This window comes from Haliotis rubra, unplaced genomic scaffold (assembly GCF_003918875.1).
Source record: "Haliotis rubra isolate DU_JTF1 unplaced genomic scaffold, ASM391887v1 Scf66, whole genome shotgun sequence".
Classification (NCBI taxonomy): domain Eukaryota; kingdom Metazoa; phylum Mollusca; class Gastropoda; order Lepetellida; family Haliotidae; genus Haliotis; species Haliotis rubra.
This window is the reverse complement of record NW_025767368.1, coordinates 771,038-787,260: the sequence shown is the minus strand read 5'-3', so window position 1 is coordinate 787,260 and position 16,223 is coordinate 771,038. Positions and strand designations below refer to the sequence as shown.

The window sequence follows — 16,223 nt, the reverse complement described above, 5'->3', positions numbered from 1 at the left end:
AAACTTGAGTAAGTGTGGAGTGGGATTTGAGGCTGCTTTTAGTTTGTTTGTTGTTGAACATTGCAATCAGCAATATTCCATCCATATGATGGCTGTAAATAATCAAGTCTGAAACAGACGATCCAGTGATTGACATCATGGGCAGTGTTCTATGGAACGGTGATGTGATGACATGGGTCACCCAAGTCCCTGGAACCGTGATGTGATGACATGTGTCACCCAAGTCCCTGGAACTGTGATGTGATGACATGTGTCAACCAAATCACTGGGGCTGTGATGGAAATACCAGAAATTCCAATGCATTAAACACCAACCGTTGAGGTCACAAGTGAATGGTTTAAGCACAAGGCTACTCAACCACCCCAACCCAGACGGAAACCCAGGAGCAGTGGAAAGATGCAACACATTTGGGTGCTAATAGAGACCTCAACAATTGTAAGGGGCACCTATCATAAACTCAGTCATGTGGTGTATCTTTAATACAGCTGGTGGTGAGGAATGCATGCTACATTTAGTCACAGTTAGAAGGAATGAATCCAGTGTTCCTGTGTGATGAATCCAACAAAACCACACAATAACAATTAGAATGACAGACAACAACAATAGGGATATAATTGCTCTCTTTACTAAGGTGACTACAGTGACTACCGTACCAGCACCCAGGGTAGTCGGCGTTGATTCAGCCAGTGATGGAGGACCTCTTCCTGGCCCACCAGGATCTTCTCCATGACAAACTGCAACATCAGCAATAGCTTTAGCATCGAGATGACATCAGCACTTCAACTGCAACATCAGTAACTATTGTATCTACAAATACAGCATTATCCTCCAAACATTAGCAACATCAGAATTGGGTTCTCTGCAACACCATCAACAACTTAAACATCGTCACCCAGTCACAGACCTCAACACCTGCAACACTAACCAATACCACTACAATCCCATCTTCGACAATAATAAATAAAAGCAATGAACCACTGTTCATATTTATAAGAAATCTCTGCTAAAGGATAAGTTGATTGTACAGTTCGGATGTACAAGGCAACACAGGGAATAGCATTGGACACCATCGTTGTCACTGATGTACAAAATCTAGAAATGTCCTGCTGTCAGCTGTCAGATGTCCACCTTCAGTGTGATCCTGTTTGTTGTCCACCTTCAGTTTGATTCTGTCTGATGCCTATTTGTTGCAGTGTGATCCTGTCTGATGTCTACTTGCTGCAGTGTGATCCTGTCTGATGTCTACTTGCTGCAGTGTGATCCTGTCTGATGTCTACTCACTGCAGTGTGATCCTGTCTGATGCCTACTTGCTGCAGAGTGATCCTGTCCGGTGTCCACCTCCTGCAGTGTGATCCTGTCTGATGTCTACTCACTGCAGTGTGATCCTGTCTGATGCCTCATTGCTGCAGAGTGATCCTGTCCGGTGTCCACCTTCTGCAGTGTGATCCTGTCTGATGTCTACTCACTGCAGTGTGATCCCGTCTGATGCCTACTGCCTACTCTTGCTGCAGTGTGATCCTGTCTGATGTCTACTTGCTGCAGTGTGATCCTGTCTGGTGTCTACTTGCTGCAGTGTGATCCTGTCTGATGCCTGCTTGTGTGATCCTGTCAGTGTGATCCTGTGCGGTGTGTCCACCTCCTGCAGTGTGATCCTGTCTGATGTCTACCTCCTGCAGTGTGATCCTGTCTGATGCCTACCTGCTGCAGTGTGATCCTGTCTGATGCCTACTTGCTGCAGTGTGATCCTGTCTGATGTCTACTTGCTGCAGTGTGATCCTGTCTGATGCCTACTTGCTGCAGTGTGATCCTGTCTGATGCCTACTTGCTGCAGTGTGATCCTGTCTGATGTCCTACTGCACTGCAGTGGGATGTCTGATGTCCTGCTGCAGTGTGATCCTGTCTGATGTCTACTTGCACTGCAGTGTGATCCTGTCTGATGCCTACTTGCTGCAGTGTGATCCTGTCTGATGCCTACTTGCTGCAGTGTGATCCTGTCTGGTGTCCACTGCGAGTGCTGCTGTGTGATCCTGTCTGCAGTGTGTCTACTCACTGCAGTGTGATCCTGTCTGATGCCTACTTGCTGCAGTGTGATCCTGTCTGATCCTGCCTGATGCCTACTTGCTGCAGTGTGATCCTGTGTCTGATGCCTACTTGCTGCAGTGTGATCCTGTCTACTGATGTGTGATACTTCACTGCAGTGTGATCCTGTCTGATGCCTACTTCTGCAGTGTGATCCTGTCTTGCTGCAGTGTGATCCTGTCTGATGCCTACTTGCTGCAGTGTGAGTGTGATCCTTCTGCAGTGTGATGTCCTACTCACTGCAGTGTGATCCTGTCTGATGCCTACTTGCTGCAGTGTGATCCCATCTGATGCCTACTTGCTGCAGTGTGATCCTGTCTGATGCCTCATTGCTGCAGAGTGATCCTGTCCTGTCTGATGCCTACCTGCTGCAGTGTGATCCTGTCTGCAGTGTGATCCTGTCTGATGCACTACTGCAGTGTGATCCTGTCAATGCCCTGCAGTGTGATCCTGTCTGATGCCTACTTGCTGCAGTGTGATCCTGTCTGATGCCTACTTGCTGCAGTGTGATCCTGTCTGATGCCTACTTGCTGCAGTGTGATCCTGTCTGATGCCTACTTGCTGCAGTGTGATCCTGTCTGATGCCTACTGCTGCAGTGTGATCCTGTCTGATGCCTACTTGCTGCAGTGTGATCCTGTCACTGCCTAGTGTGATCCTGTCTGATGCCTACTTGCTGCATCCTGATGATCCTGTCTGATCCTGTCTGAGTGTGTCTGATCCTGTCTGATGCCTACTTGCTGGCTGCTGTCTGTGATCCTGTCTGATGCCTACTTGCTGCAGTGTGATCCTGTCTGATGACTCACTGCAGTGTGCCTACTTGCTGCAGTGTGATCCTGTCTGTGTGATCCTATCTGATGCCTACTCACTGCAGTGTGATCCTGTCTGATGCCTACTTGCTGCAGTGTGATCCTGTCTGATGCCTACTTGCTACTGATGCCTACTTGCTGCAGTGTGATCCTGTCTGATGTCTACTCACTGCAGTGTGATCCTGTCTAATGCCTACTTGCAGTGCGATCCTCTCTGATGTCTACTTCCTGCAGTGTGATCCTGTCTGATGCCTACTTGCTGCAGTGTGATCCTGTCTGATGCCTACTTGCTGCAGTGTGATCCTGTCTGATGCCTACTTGCTGCAGTGTGATCCTGTCTGGTGTCCACCTTCTGCAGTGTGATCCTGTCTGATGCCTACTTGCTGCAGTGTGATCCTGTCTGATGCCTACTTGCTTCCATATCTACCAATGAAAAACAGCATCCTGACAGCACTCACCTTCAATGCAGCTTGCATGGAAATTTTGCAGACTTCAAACGCAGGCAGCGACATTACAAGGAGACAAAGCTTGGCCTGAAATGTATGCCTCAACTTACCGGGGTACAAGTGCCAGATAGAAACTATGGCATAATAGGACTAAATGTCGTCAGTGGCTTGATCACCACCATTAGACGGCTTTTGTGTATTGAGTAACAATATGCAGCGGATGTTTGAACAACTAAATATATATATTTTAGATATTTACATGGAAAGATGCAACTAAAATAACATATTATACTATTATATATAATAATATATCATTATTATAATTGTATATTATTATATATTAGTATATCTTATTCTTGGTATAACAATAGCTTCAAATGTAAAGCATTAATTAAAGCAGGCATTAGATGTTCACCATTTTACTAAGAAACCTACATGCATGGGTGCTGACAAACCTATCACGAAACTATGCCCAAGGTACATAACTCTCCACAGCAAACGGCACCTTAAACATTCCCCAATATATAGATGATTATTACTAACATCTATCAGAAATGTGAATTCTAAATGGTTTGGCACCGGGACATATCAAAACCAGTCTTTGCTGATCTTCTCAAGTTTTGGTTCATGAATGCTACCAGAGACCATATAATATGGTCTCTGATGCTACTGAAAACAACTCTTTTGATGCAATGAAAACCTCTTCCTGGTAAATGAGAAGTTTTTTGAATATGAAAATGATGATGACAGCAAGTGATTTAAGTGGAAAGTTTAGACAGATGATGATTACAGACTCGTAATAAACCCTCTCATAAAGATACATTCATACTCCAATATACACATATGTAGTACTGTGGCTATCTTGTGGAATACCAATATTGCAATTACTTTTGCATAAAGAACAGTCTTTGCTCCAAACTGAGAGAATCGGCCGATCTTTGACAAGGCTTCATTGATATCTGGATCATTCTCTGCTATCTTCATTTGGGTTCTCTCTCTCAGCTCATCGTACCTGGACAACAAAGATATTAGAAATTATTAATTTTTTTCACAAAGTCTTGTCAAAAGGACTAATGCAAATCTTATTTCAATAGTCCACACATTTGTAGATCTGCTTGTTCTGACAGGGCAAAGCTATTGGCTACTTTGTGTGTTGTAACCAAGCTCAGGTTGTATCGTTATTCAGTACTCTGTAAGACTTTTGAGACCTAGACTTCCACATTAGGGCTGGTATTATAGATATACACTTACCACCTAGATGGCTGTATTTCCACATCAGGGTTGGCACAGATAAGTTGTACAGAATTTTGCATGCGCTCACAGTGATTCTCGAAAAGGGACCTCGGCTGCATGTCATCAAAACACTGCATCTTGAACTTGAATGACACCATCTTTGTTCTATGGGGGAATAATGATATATTGTCTCATTAAACAAAATAACATCATTTCAAATTTTGGTGCTTTCATGTCCCAACACATGTCTAACTATCAAATCCAAAGTTACATGTCATGACAAAGACCAACCAGTCCATCTTATACTCTAGTCCCAACACCACTTTGCTCTTACATAATGTCCAAACCACATCAAAATACAAGATCCAACAGCCCCCTGTCATGTCCCGCTACCAAGTCTCACTACTGCCTCAGCATGACACTATGTCCCTCCCCACTAAACCCACTGTTCCAGTGAGTACCTCTCCAGTCTTTGCAGTTCAGCACCCGACTCCATCTGCAGGTTGTGCTTCAGCTTGCCCAAGTTGTGCTTCACCCTCTGAACCATCATGGCATTATCCTCCACCTTGCTCTGCTTCCGGCTGGACACCACAACATAAATATATAATCAATCTTAGCCATCACGATATGAACACATCATCTATGTCACAATGTGTCAATATATTCAGGTAATGGTGTGGTTACTGTTGCTCAAACAACCAGTTATTTTCACAAACAAAAATCTATAATCAATCTTTAGATGTCTTCCAGGACTCAGTTGCTTTTGTCTTACATTTCAGGGGCTTCCTTGCTCATGATCATGAAGAATGGTTGTCTCCAATTTCAGGGCCTTCTAATAAAGACAATGGTGTTCTTACATCTCTTGGACTTACTTGCTCTTTGGAAAGATATCAGTGTTTTTCTCCATTGCCACCTGCTGCCAGAGGGGTTGTCGCTTCGCCTCTCGTTCCTCAACGCTGTCAGCTTGCACAGGGGTCATTTTCCTGCAGAAAACTTCTGTAAGTATCCACAATGTACCAAGCTCCTGCAAATTCCTACACACAATAGACTGAGAGTAAGGGTGTAATGGTTTTCTAGTTAAATGGGTTCCTAAGAACTCTAGCAGTCATTATCCAGATCAGATTCAAACCATGTACCTTCTGATCCGAGGTCCGATGCCTAGTCTACATCACTAAAGAGGTTAAACATGGACAGGGTAATGATGTCATCTATGGGATTAATCCAGGCCCTGTTATACGTGCATCCTCTTCATAAAGATTTGTACTAAGAACACAGCCTCCTCCCGTGTGCATATGCCTGTCAAATTGAGTAGTGACAACTCCAAGACAGTATTTACAAAGGCTGTTTTCATGAATTCAATTCATTGTTCATGGATATTAGAATCTAAAATCCATGAGTTTTTAAAAAAAGAATTGTATTTAGTTGAATTTGTATGTTATTTATCAAAGTGAGACATGCAAAATGGAATACATGTATATCAAAGCCAGGCAGGATAATAGTCAACACATATATTCGACAGTAATGTGGTCACTGGTCATTATTAACATAAATTAACACTGTCAGCATGGTCAGAACAGAATTAATTTTATTACTGTTTCACTGAATATATCGACTATTACTTCATCCTCTGACATGTTATTGTATTCGTTACCCAATATTTATGATATGCATTATATTTACCTCATAGTGAATTCAGTTCAGTCCTGGTCTTTACACACTCGTGCCCTTTTCCCAGTTAATTCAGAATATATTCTGTATCATTATTAGGCAACAGTTACTGATGATAACATCATGATATAGTACATCAGTCTATATGTAAGCATCGATGACTCTATGTATAGTATGTGATAATTAGTGAAGATGCTTTTTCGTACCGTGACCATTTGAGTGTTCTGAGGATTATATTCTGTGTCATGGCTGCAGGGGATCCACCACTGGCAGTCTTTTCATCTAAGCTCATCAGTTCATCCCAGGTGTCAACACGGAGGTAGTCACGCTCCCACATCCGAGACTTGCGTCTGGACAACACAAAGGTCAAATTCCAACTGACTTAAAGGATATTTATCATTGGACAAACCTCTTGGTGTAATTGGACCTGAAGTTACATCTGGCATGCAGTGGGTGATCTTTGAAAACATTAGAATCTTGTTCTTGAATACACAATGCCTTAAGAAAGTGGTCAAATGCAACATGTTATATTTGGGATTACACTCTAAAAGGCTATGTGCACACATCACACGACCCTGCAGTCATTCCTCACACATCACATGACCCTGCAGTCATTCCTCACACATCACATGACCCTGCTGTCATTCCTCACACATCACATGACCCTGCAGTCATTCCTCACACATCACATGACCCTGCAGTCATTCCTCACACATCACATGACCCTGCAGTCTTCCTTCAGTCATCACATGACCCTGCAGTCATTCCTCACACATCACATGACCCTGCAGTCTTCCTTCAGTCATCACATGACCCTGCAGTCATTCCTCACACATCACATGACCCTGTCTTCCTTCAGTCATCACATGACCCTGCAGTCATTCCTCACACATCACATGACCCTGCAGTCTTCCTCGCACATCACATGACCCTGCTGTCATTCCTCACACATCACATGACCCTGCTGTCATTCCTCACACATCACATGACCCTGCAGTCTTCCTTCAGTCATCACATGACCCTGCAGTCATTCCTCACACATCACATGACCCTGCAGTCATTCCTCACACATCACATGTCCCTGCAGTCATTCCTCACACATCACATGGCCCTGCAGTCTTCCTTCAGTCATCACATGACCCTGCAGTCATTCCTCATACATCACATGACCCTGCAGTCATTCCTCAAACATCACATGACCCTGCAGTCTTCCTTCAGTCATCACATGACCCTGTAGTCATTCCTCACACATCACATGACCCTGCAGTCATTCCTCACACATCACATGACCCTGCAGTCTTCCTTCAGTCATCACATGACCCTGCAGTCATTCCTCACACATCACATGACCCTGCAGTCTTCCTTCAGTCATCACATGACCCTGCAGTCATTCCTCACACATCACATGACCCTGTCTTCCTTCAGTCATCACATGACCCTGCAGTCATTCCTCACACATCACATGACCCTGCAGTCTTCCTCACACATCACATGACCCTGCTGTCATTCCTCACACATCACATGACCCTGTAGTCATTCCTCACACATCACATGACCCTGCAGTCATTCCTCACACATCACATGACCCTGCAGTCTTCCTTCAGTCATCACATGACCCTGCAGTCATTCCTCACACATCACATGACCCTGCAGTCTTCCTTCAGTCATCACATGACCCTGCAGTCATTCCTCACACATCACATGACCCTGTCTTCCTTCAGTCATCACATGACCCTGCAGTCATTCCTCACACATCACATGACCCTGCAGTCTTCCTCACACATCACATGACCCTGCTGTCATTCCTCACACATCACATGACCCTGCAGTCATTCCTCACACATCACATGACCCTGCAGTCATCCTCCAGTCATCACATGACCCTGCAGTCATTCCTCACACATCACATCCAGCTACCCAATAGGTAGATATACCTTGAATTAGCTCCTGCTAGTTGCCCCATCACCGACCCCACACGACTGCGACGCTGTGTCATAACTCCTGGCCCGAGAATGGATAATCGTCCTCCATCCTGACTCATGGAAGAGGTGTCTCCTGACAGACTCGTGTCCATGGACATATGGCGGTTATAGTTGCGAGAGAACCGTCTAAAACAAATAATGGCATTGCCATCAGCAGTTTCTGTCTTTTGGTCATATAGATCTTAAAAGTTTCTGGAAAATCTGTATTCTGCAATAGTAATTAAATGTACTAGGTCCTCATGCATATTTAAGGTTGCTTTTACTTAAGTACTCTTGTCGAGGAGCATAAGGATCCAATGATTCTACAGGACAGTGCATTGCTGTGTCTCCAGGTTATCAGCTGAAAGTGAGACTGAGGTGTACGTACACTTGACCAAGTCGACTATCCCTCTCAGTCCCACTTGAGGCTTTCATCAGCTCTCGGAGATTCTCACGTGACAGAGGAGTCTGTGGAAGAATCATATTTCCATCCTTACATAGGAGCATATTACCAACAATGACATATTATAGGTGAAATTGTTTGTAAAGAGGCCCATAACATCAAATATATGTTGAAATACCCTCACCCATATGAGTAACTTATTTTGACAATATATTAACTGATTATTAACTGATCAAAAGCAACAGCATAGCAGCAAAATGACTGAAGCTCTCCTGACTTTTGAAGAATTAATTGTTGCCATTTTTAAAATCGGATCACAATTCTGTGAGCACATTAAAATGCCAAAAACCTACTACATATTGTTTCTTCTTCCAAAGCCTTGTTCCCCATAAAGTTAACATTTTCAACATGGTCACAACAGTGTTGGATCAATCACCCAAAGTTAGGTGAACTAAAAATGAATATGGCAAAATATGATTTTCCATAAGGTTTATTTGGTAGCCATGACTGAGAGATTAACATGTTTTGGAGACCCCATTAAACCGTGTTGATAGTCTGGATACCTTGCTGCGGAGGTCACGTGTTTGCATCCGCCGGAGTGACAAGATGACACTGTAGATGGCATTCAGATACTCTATATGGTCTCTGCATCTTCGTTCTTGCATCTCTCTGTTACAGCAGAGGTCATGGACCAGGAGGAATAAGATGATGTGAAAGAGACAAAGAGACATGACAGCAACTTCAGGAGATATTGCTACAGCAAGAGGCTATGTGGCTCACATGAATATCTCTCATTATGAATTCAGTGAAGATATAAAGTCACAAAATGTAGATCATTAAATCACATAAGGGCTATGATATATGTGAAAAGAAGAGGGGTCCACATAATTGTGTGTATGTGTGTGTATGTGTGTGTATGCAACTATGCATGCATTGTCTACCTCGTTCCTTGACAACACAATATTCAGCAATATTTCACTTCGCATGATGCCAGCCTGTATATTATTAAACCTAGACCAGGTGATCAAGTGATTCATAATGAGCAACAAATCGTGCCCTAAGGGTACAGTTCCTGAATCCTTGAGCCTGACGAACCAGTGTTGTCACTTCTTACAACCAGTCTAGGAGGTAGGTTGCTGGGGACCAAATCTATGCAAGGATCCCTAAGGGGCACGTATATATTCGATGAAGATGTCATAATGCCATCATAAAAACTGTATCAGAATGCTGTGAGCAACAGGCACCAAGTCTGGATTCAAATACACAAACTGTTTACTAAGCTTCCTCACTAAAATTACCTCACTTCAGAGATGTCCAAATGGCTCTAAACTAAGCTAAAATTTCATAATGAGTGAGTGAGTTTAGTTTTACGCATCAGTCAGCAATATTCCAGCTATATGGCGGTGGTCTGTAAATAATCGAGTCTGGACCAGACAATCCAGTGATCAACAACATGAGCATCGATCTGCACAATTGGGAACCGATGACATGTGTCAACCAAGTCAGCGAGCCTGACCAAGGCCAACATTCCAACCCAGTCCTACACGGGTCTAAAATTTCATAAAGAAGCAATGGTCAAATATTACAGCATCGTCAATCAGAAGATAAGACAAAGTCATTACAAGTAACCCAAAATGTGATATTTGCAACATGACTTCCATAGTTGCTAGCTTCAGATACACAGGAATGAGCTGTTGAATAGACAGTTGGACCATGCTTCATTGCATCAGACCATCAGCTGACAAGAACCTTCAGGTTAGCAGACAGCACACACAGAAAGTGGTTCTTAGGTGCTGACAGACAATCTACAGATGAAATAGACTACGGTAAGATCCTCAGCAGACATAGACCATATATGAGGTGTTTCAAAGGTAACTAATCAGCAAAAGGAACTTAGCAATGAATTACAATAAGGAAATAGTTTGTCATCATTTGGCCCGAGTTCATCTCTATGGAGTAACCAGTCACAGACCTGGAATTTCGATCTCACACATTTGATTTCAGTTATCACAAATGGGTTTCTCACCAACATGAGTGCAAAAACAGAGGTGTAAAATCTGTTGCTGTGTTTGGAAGGGTGACGGTAAGTGCAGATCATGTATTCTGTAGTGTGCGCCACTTGAAGAGTGAGCATGTGTATGGTTAAACTTACCTCAGAAGACTGCCAACATGAATCATCTTGTTGTCATGGCTACCAGACTCCAGCTCAGAGGAGCAGATAGAAGAGGTGGGAACAATGTCTTCTCCATCTCCTGACTGGACAACAGTTGGGCTCTTGTGATCCTGAAAAGTCACAAAATCAAGTAAGTGTTTCAAAGTCAAAATATGAATTCAGTTATAGTGTAGTTTATTGTTGACACTGTAATAATTGCCTTCAATGTTTATGTTATGATTTGGTAGAATAACTGGTGCATAATTATCAACAATAACAAAGTACATGTAGCTGGGAGTTAAGCATATTACAGTCTAATGCAAGCAGTTGTGTTGAGGTTGAAACTATACTGTGAAAGGTGGATCAGCACAGTAATGTTAAGTTGAACTGAACCTGTCCCAACTCACAGTTTCATGTGGGCTGGAGGTGAGGAATGGCTTGCCTGGAGAAGACCGGTCACCTGACTCCTGGTCCATGTCGTTGTCCGACTCCCCTGTGTGGCGAGACTGCATGGCCAGCAGACCCAGGTCTGTGAGGGACAGCAGTTCCATGTCATTGTCTTGCTGATCATCACCACTCCCACACATGTTCTGAAAACAAGCAACAGTTTGTAGACATACTGGGAGGCCAGAACTTCCTCTTCTTATAAGGTTGAGTGTCATAACACTCAAAGCACAACCACAAAAATGTCAATATTGTTCAAATACAAACAAATTTTCTACAGACTTCAAACATCTCATAATTCAAGGACAACCACCAAAATGTTTACATTTAAAACTTCATGCTTTGTTTCAAGTAGAACCACCTCAATTTAAAAAGATTTCAATAAAAAAAAACATCGTAGCACAACAGAATACCCAGTCTTGACTATTTTCAGAAACAGATTCCTTTTGGTGGAAAGATTTATTTTAGAGAAATCACTGTGTTCATGAAAAGGGTAATCATGTACTGCCCTATAGTTAGCACTCACTTTCATACAATTTGCTGAAAAAGTAAGCATTTAAAACCTGGCTATGCAGGGCAGTACTCTTTCTATGAGACAGTGGTCTGTTAACCAACCAGACAATCAAGTGAGAGATGGACCATACATTCCAGTTAGATCATTTTGAATTACAACCAGTGTAGAAGTGCAGAGATTCCCATACTTATATGTTATAAAAGAACAGTTTGGGAATAATCCATTTTACAAGTAATTGGGGGTCAGTATTCATGTATCAGACCTAACATTTCTTTTAAAAAATGCCACTGAACTTATGACAAATATCACAGAAACATTGACCCACTTCAATACAACATACAACATAAGTGCAATGGAATACCCCATCTTGACTATCCTCAAAATAGATTCCTTATGGTGTAAATGGTGAAATTAGCTGTGAGGAATCTTTGAAGGGCATTTAGAAGTGGAATACATAAGAAAAACAAGATTTATGGATGTCAACTTCTTTATTGTGAATAACATGACGTTTCAGAGTGTATGCTTGCTTCTTCATCAGGTGAAAAGATATGTGAGGAAATTAGAATAGATTAAAGGCATCCAAATTTCAACAGATTTCAAACACAACCACCAAAGTTTCAATGGATTTCGCTGACAGGATGATCAGTACAAAGGTACCAAACAGTATATAAAACAGTGTTCTCACATTAAACCAGTGCTGAAATCACTCCATAGGCTTAAAAGTACAAGAAAGATTTGACTTCAAGACCTTACCACTGGTTTATCAGGCTCTGCATAAAACTCCTCCCATCCGTATAGTTCCAGCAGAAACCTCAACTCCAATGAACATCCCCTTCATGTGTCACTATGTACAACTTTAAATCATTTGGTCCTAGAACATTCTATTTAGCAGCACCCTCATGGATCTCGCTCCCTCCAGACCTCAAACTAGCCCTTTCCTTGCCAGCCTTTAAATCAAGACTAAAGACCTATCTATTTCTTTGTTACACTTTTTCATATTCTTTTGCACATACCTATACACATACCTCTTTTATCATGTTAGCACTTTGAGCATTCCCCATCATAATATATAATAATAATATTATTATTGTATATATGGTACACATGGGAAAGTGAAAACCAGCACTTGGAGAAAGCAGTCCTTCCAGCTTCAGATTTCATTGGCACCAATGTTCCAAACTGGCTATTTTTAATAATTTCTCTTTATTTGGTATTACACACCTCAATGAGACGAACATGTTCCTCATAAGGAAAACCAGCTCTAACTGCTGCAATACGCGCCCGGGTTATCTGGAGAGCCTCCATGATATCTTCGAAACCTGCACGAGAAAACTTGCTGGCTTCAACACTCTCTGATGACATGCTCTGGAACAACAACACCATATTGATAATGGACAGTTTAAAAAAGAATAGCCAAATATTTGTAGCGAATGAGTGAATGGATGTCTTGATACACTGCAGTAAGCAACATAACCATGATTACAGCATCAGAGCCACACAAATCTGATGATATAGGACAATTTTGTTGTGGTACAGATATTATATATACACTGTAACAACCTGATTACCATCTAGGATGAGACACTGGGAACATATTCATGAATTTATCTAGGATTCCAAATTATGTGCATTTGGCAAGCAAACTGAGAAAAGAATTGTGATAATGTTCAAAATTTTATGTTTTTTCTTCTTTAAACATTTCTGTAAATTTTGAGGTATTGGATCTTTTTCATGTCAAAATTAGGAACATTTACCATCATTAATTGCAGACTGGGGACCCAATATCTGCCACTGAGCAGATCCAGATAAATCCCGATATTCTAAAATCTCAAAAGTCAATGATGTTTACGTAGGAATTAGTATGGCCATTATGTGTTCAGATATGCTTAAGATGTGCCTAATTCAAACCAAGAACTCACCTCATGTGGTGGGTTTTCTACTGGTGGGAGGATGTCCTGGTTGTCCATATATAGGTGTGAGTGTTTCCTGAGTTCCTGCAAACAATTTTTTGAGGTAAGATAGATAAATATACACATTTATTCTATTTTCATTTTATTAAATGAAATTCATATTTGCATGTCTGTTTTAGAATGATTGATGTCTATACTGTAATATTCAATGGAAGTCTTCTCTGTACTAAACATGGTCAAGGTGGGAAGCTATGCCTATTTATAAAGACAGCAAGTCTTAAATCAGGGCAAGTAAAATTCATACAAAATTTAGAAGCACTACATAAAATTCTCGATTTAAACTGTGATAGATTCTTTCACTGACCTTATTCCCTAGTACATGTGAGAGTGTTTGCATGAGGAGCTGGCCTGTATCGATCACAAGTTCACCTCCCATAGTTTGGAAAGGCTCCCATGGCACAGAGTGGTATCCTCGGGACAGATTGTTTTGTCTGCGATAGTAGTGTTTCTTCCACAAGTGGTTCTTCCTCTCTTCCACCAGATGATTGCTGTTCCGCATCCATACCTTCTTGCACATAAATGGTTGGACTGAAACCAGAGCAGACTGGTTAGAATATGTCCTATTCAAATTATCACTGGCATCACATTAGAGGACCAAGACTATTATTACTGCTGCAACAGAATCAGACTTGCAGGTTTCTGTCCTTTATCTCAATATCTATATTTATATATTATATGTACACTCATTACACATGATGCACAACAGAAACAGTTAAAAAAGTCAGAATCTGACAAGTAATTGGTGTTTTTACACAATAAGTGGAGGGAATTTTACTCCCTACTCAACAATTGTTGTTATAATTTTGAAATTTATTCAGATGCCATGCAGTAAGTAGTACCTTCTGGTTCTCGAATGTTGAGTTTGACAAATTTGACCAGATCATTGATGTAGGGTGTGCACTGCCCCCTTGTGCTTGTGGAGTAGATTGACATGTCTGAAACAGTAATAGAGTCCTACAAAAGATGCTGGCTTTTAAGGACACACAAAATAATATCAGAAATATGATCAAGAGCAACCTAAATGCTACATCTGGGGTTGAAAAGTAGTTGTTCGTGATTATAAATTATGTTATTTTGCAATCTGTGTCATTTACTTGTTAGGTGAAAAAGGTTGGGTAATGCCATTTTCTGTTGGAAAACACGATTAGTTTTCAATTGTAGGGTCTACGATCCTGTCCACTGAGTTACTTAATGGTTGCACGTGAGTTAAGATAAGATAAGATAAGATACAACTTTATTATCCCGGAAAATTCTATTTGTATCAAAAAGGGCCTCAAAATGAATATTTACAAAATTCACAAAAACATACACAATAATTACATGTACAAAATGATTGCTGATGATTCCATACTATTAACCACATAGGTAAAAAGGCTGAGTTAGTAGTTATCGCATGCATGATGACTATTCAAAAACATTTGTTGCATTTATAACACGAATACTGGATGGAGTTACAACTTTTGAAACCAAACGAGTGTCAAAAATGCACATCCAAAACTAGACAAATGACGTCATCAACATGTCCCATAAATTCATTAAATGATTATACAGATCCTGTATTTTATGATGCTTAGGCCCCGAACTGTTATAATAACAATACTTAGATCATGTGTCCGAATTCCTCATTAGCCCTGAATCATAATGATAATGCAATCTTACATCGTGAATGAAAATACACAGCTGACAAACAGATAAAATAATTCGAAATAATATTGAAGCCTCATGATAAACAAAAACATCTTTACTCTCTCCTGCCTTCCAATGTTCAACTATACTGTACACAACTCGGTTTTCTGATATGCAAAATTTGAATGAACCTCGTCTGGTAACTTTCCCTCTCTCAAACTTGGTTACTGTTGTGACCTCATATAAACTGGTGCCGATTCTCTTTAGTTATGACGTTCTAATTTGTTTATAGACAGGGTACCAGTTAACGACGTCACAATATGACGCAAGAGTTACTGTTCTTCGCAAGCATCTTGCACACCGCTATAAATTTTAAAGTCATTTTGTCAGAGACTGGAACATGAATATTAACGAATGCATCAACGAGACGCCAAAACACGTTTATTCACAAAATGCGAAATGTAAATATAATTTCGTATAATAAACTTTTAGACACAAACAATATTTTCAGTTTTATCATATTCCAATTTATAAAAAATATAGAATCATTTCAGGAGGGAGAAGTCATCCATAGGATTTCGGAGTATGCAGGACATTAGGTGGGACAACTTTATTGTAATGTATATGTTACAGTCATCATCATCATCATCATCATCATCATCATCATCATCATCATCATCATCATCATCATCATCATCATCATCATCATCATCATCATCATCATCATCATCATCATCATCATCATCATCATCATTTTATTCACTCATTAACGACACCAACGTTGGTACATGAGCATACATATATATATTAACATATGATAAAAAGACACAAGATGGCTATATGCATTGATATTTGTGTACAAAATATTAGTCCCTTATTGATATAGAGTATATAAAAACTGTACATACATACATGATTA

General features: G+C 41.0%; 1 protein-coding gene across 2 annotated transcripts; it reads right to left on the bottom strand.

Moving 5' to 3' along the window:
• Window positions 1-606: 606 nt before the first annotated feature.
• LOC124257439 lies at window positions 607-15,565 on the bottom strand. Of its 2 annotated transcripts, none has more exons than XM_046691488.1 (17): window positions 15,448-15,565; window positions 14,518-14,616; window positions 13,983-14,206; window positions 13,628-13,702; window positions 12,930-13,073; window positions 11,158-11,340; window positions 10,751-10,881; window positions 9,162-9,267; window positions 8,584-8,663; window positions 8,169-8,342; window positions 6,441-6,584; window positions 5,439-5,600; window positions 5,028-5,147; window positions 4,585-4,731; window positions 4,222-4,345; window positions 3,346-3,420; window positions 607-734 (listed from the first exon to the last, which is right to left on the bottom strand). In XM_046691488.1, the coding sequence occupies exons 2-17, from the start codon at window positions 14,609-14,611 to the stop codon at window positions 645-647; spliced, it is 2,073 nt and encodes a 690-aa protein (XP_046547444.1). In that variant the 5' UTR covers window positions 14,612-14,616; window positions 15,448-15,565; the 3' UTR covers window positions 607-644. The 2 variants fall into 2 exon arrangements, with proteins under 2 accessions (XP_046547444.1, XP_046547445.1); XM_046691489.1 differs by having other exon boundaries at window positions 5,013-5,147; window positions 5,439-5,549.
• Window positions 15,566-16,223: the final 658 nt, after the last annotated feature.

Bases quoted from the DNA above. Each gene is read 5' to 3' on its own strand.
- LOC124257439 (XM_046691488.1), bottom strand. From the start codon at position 14,611: ATGTCAATCTACTCCACAAGCACAAGGGGGCAGTGCACACCCTACATC. The intron at 14,207-14,517 runs GTACTACTTACT...CTCTGGTTTCAG, and splicing joins CAACATTCGAGAACCAGAAG to TCCAACCATTTATGTGCAAG. The intron at 8,664-9,161 runs GTATCCAGACTA...ATTCTTCCACAG, and splicing joins CACGTGACCTCCGCAGCAAG to ACTCCTCTGTCACGTGAGAA.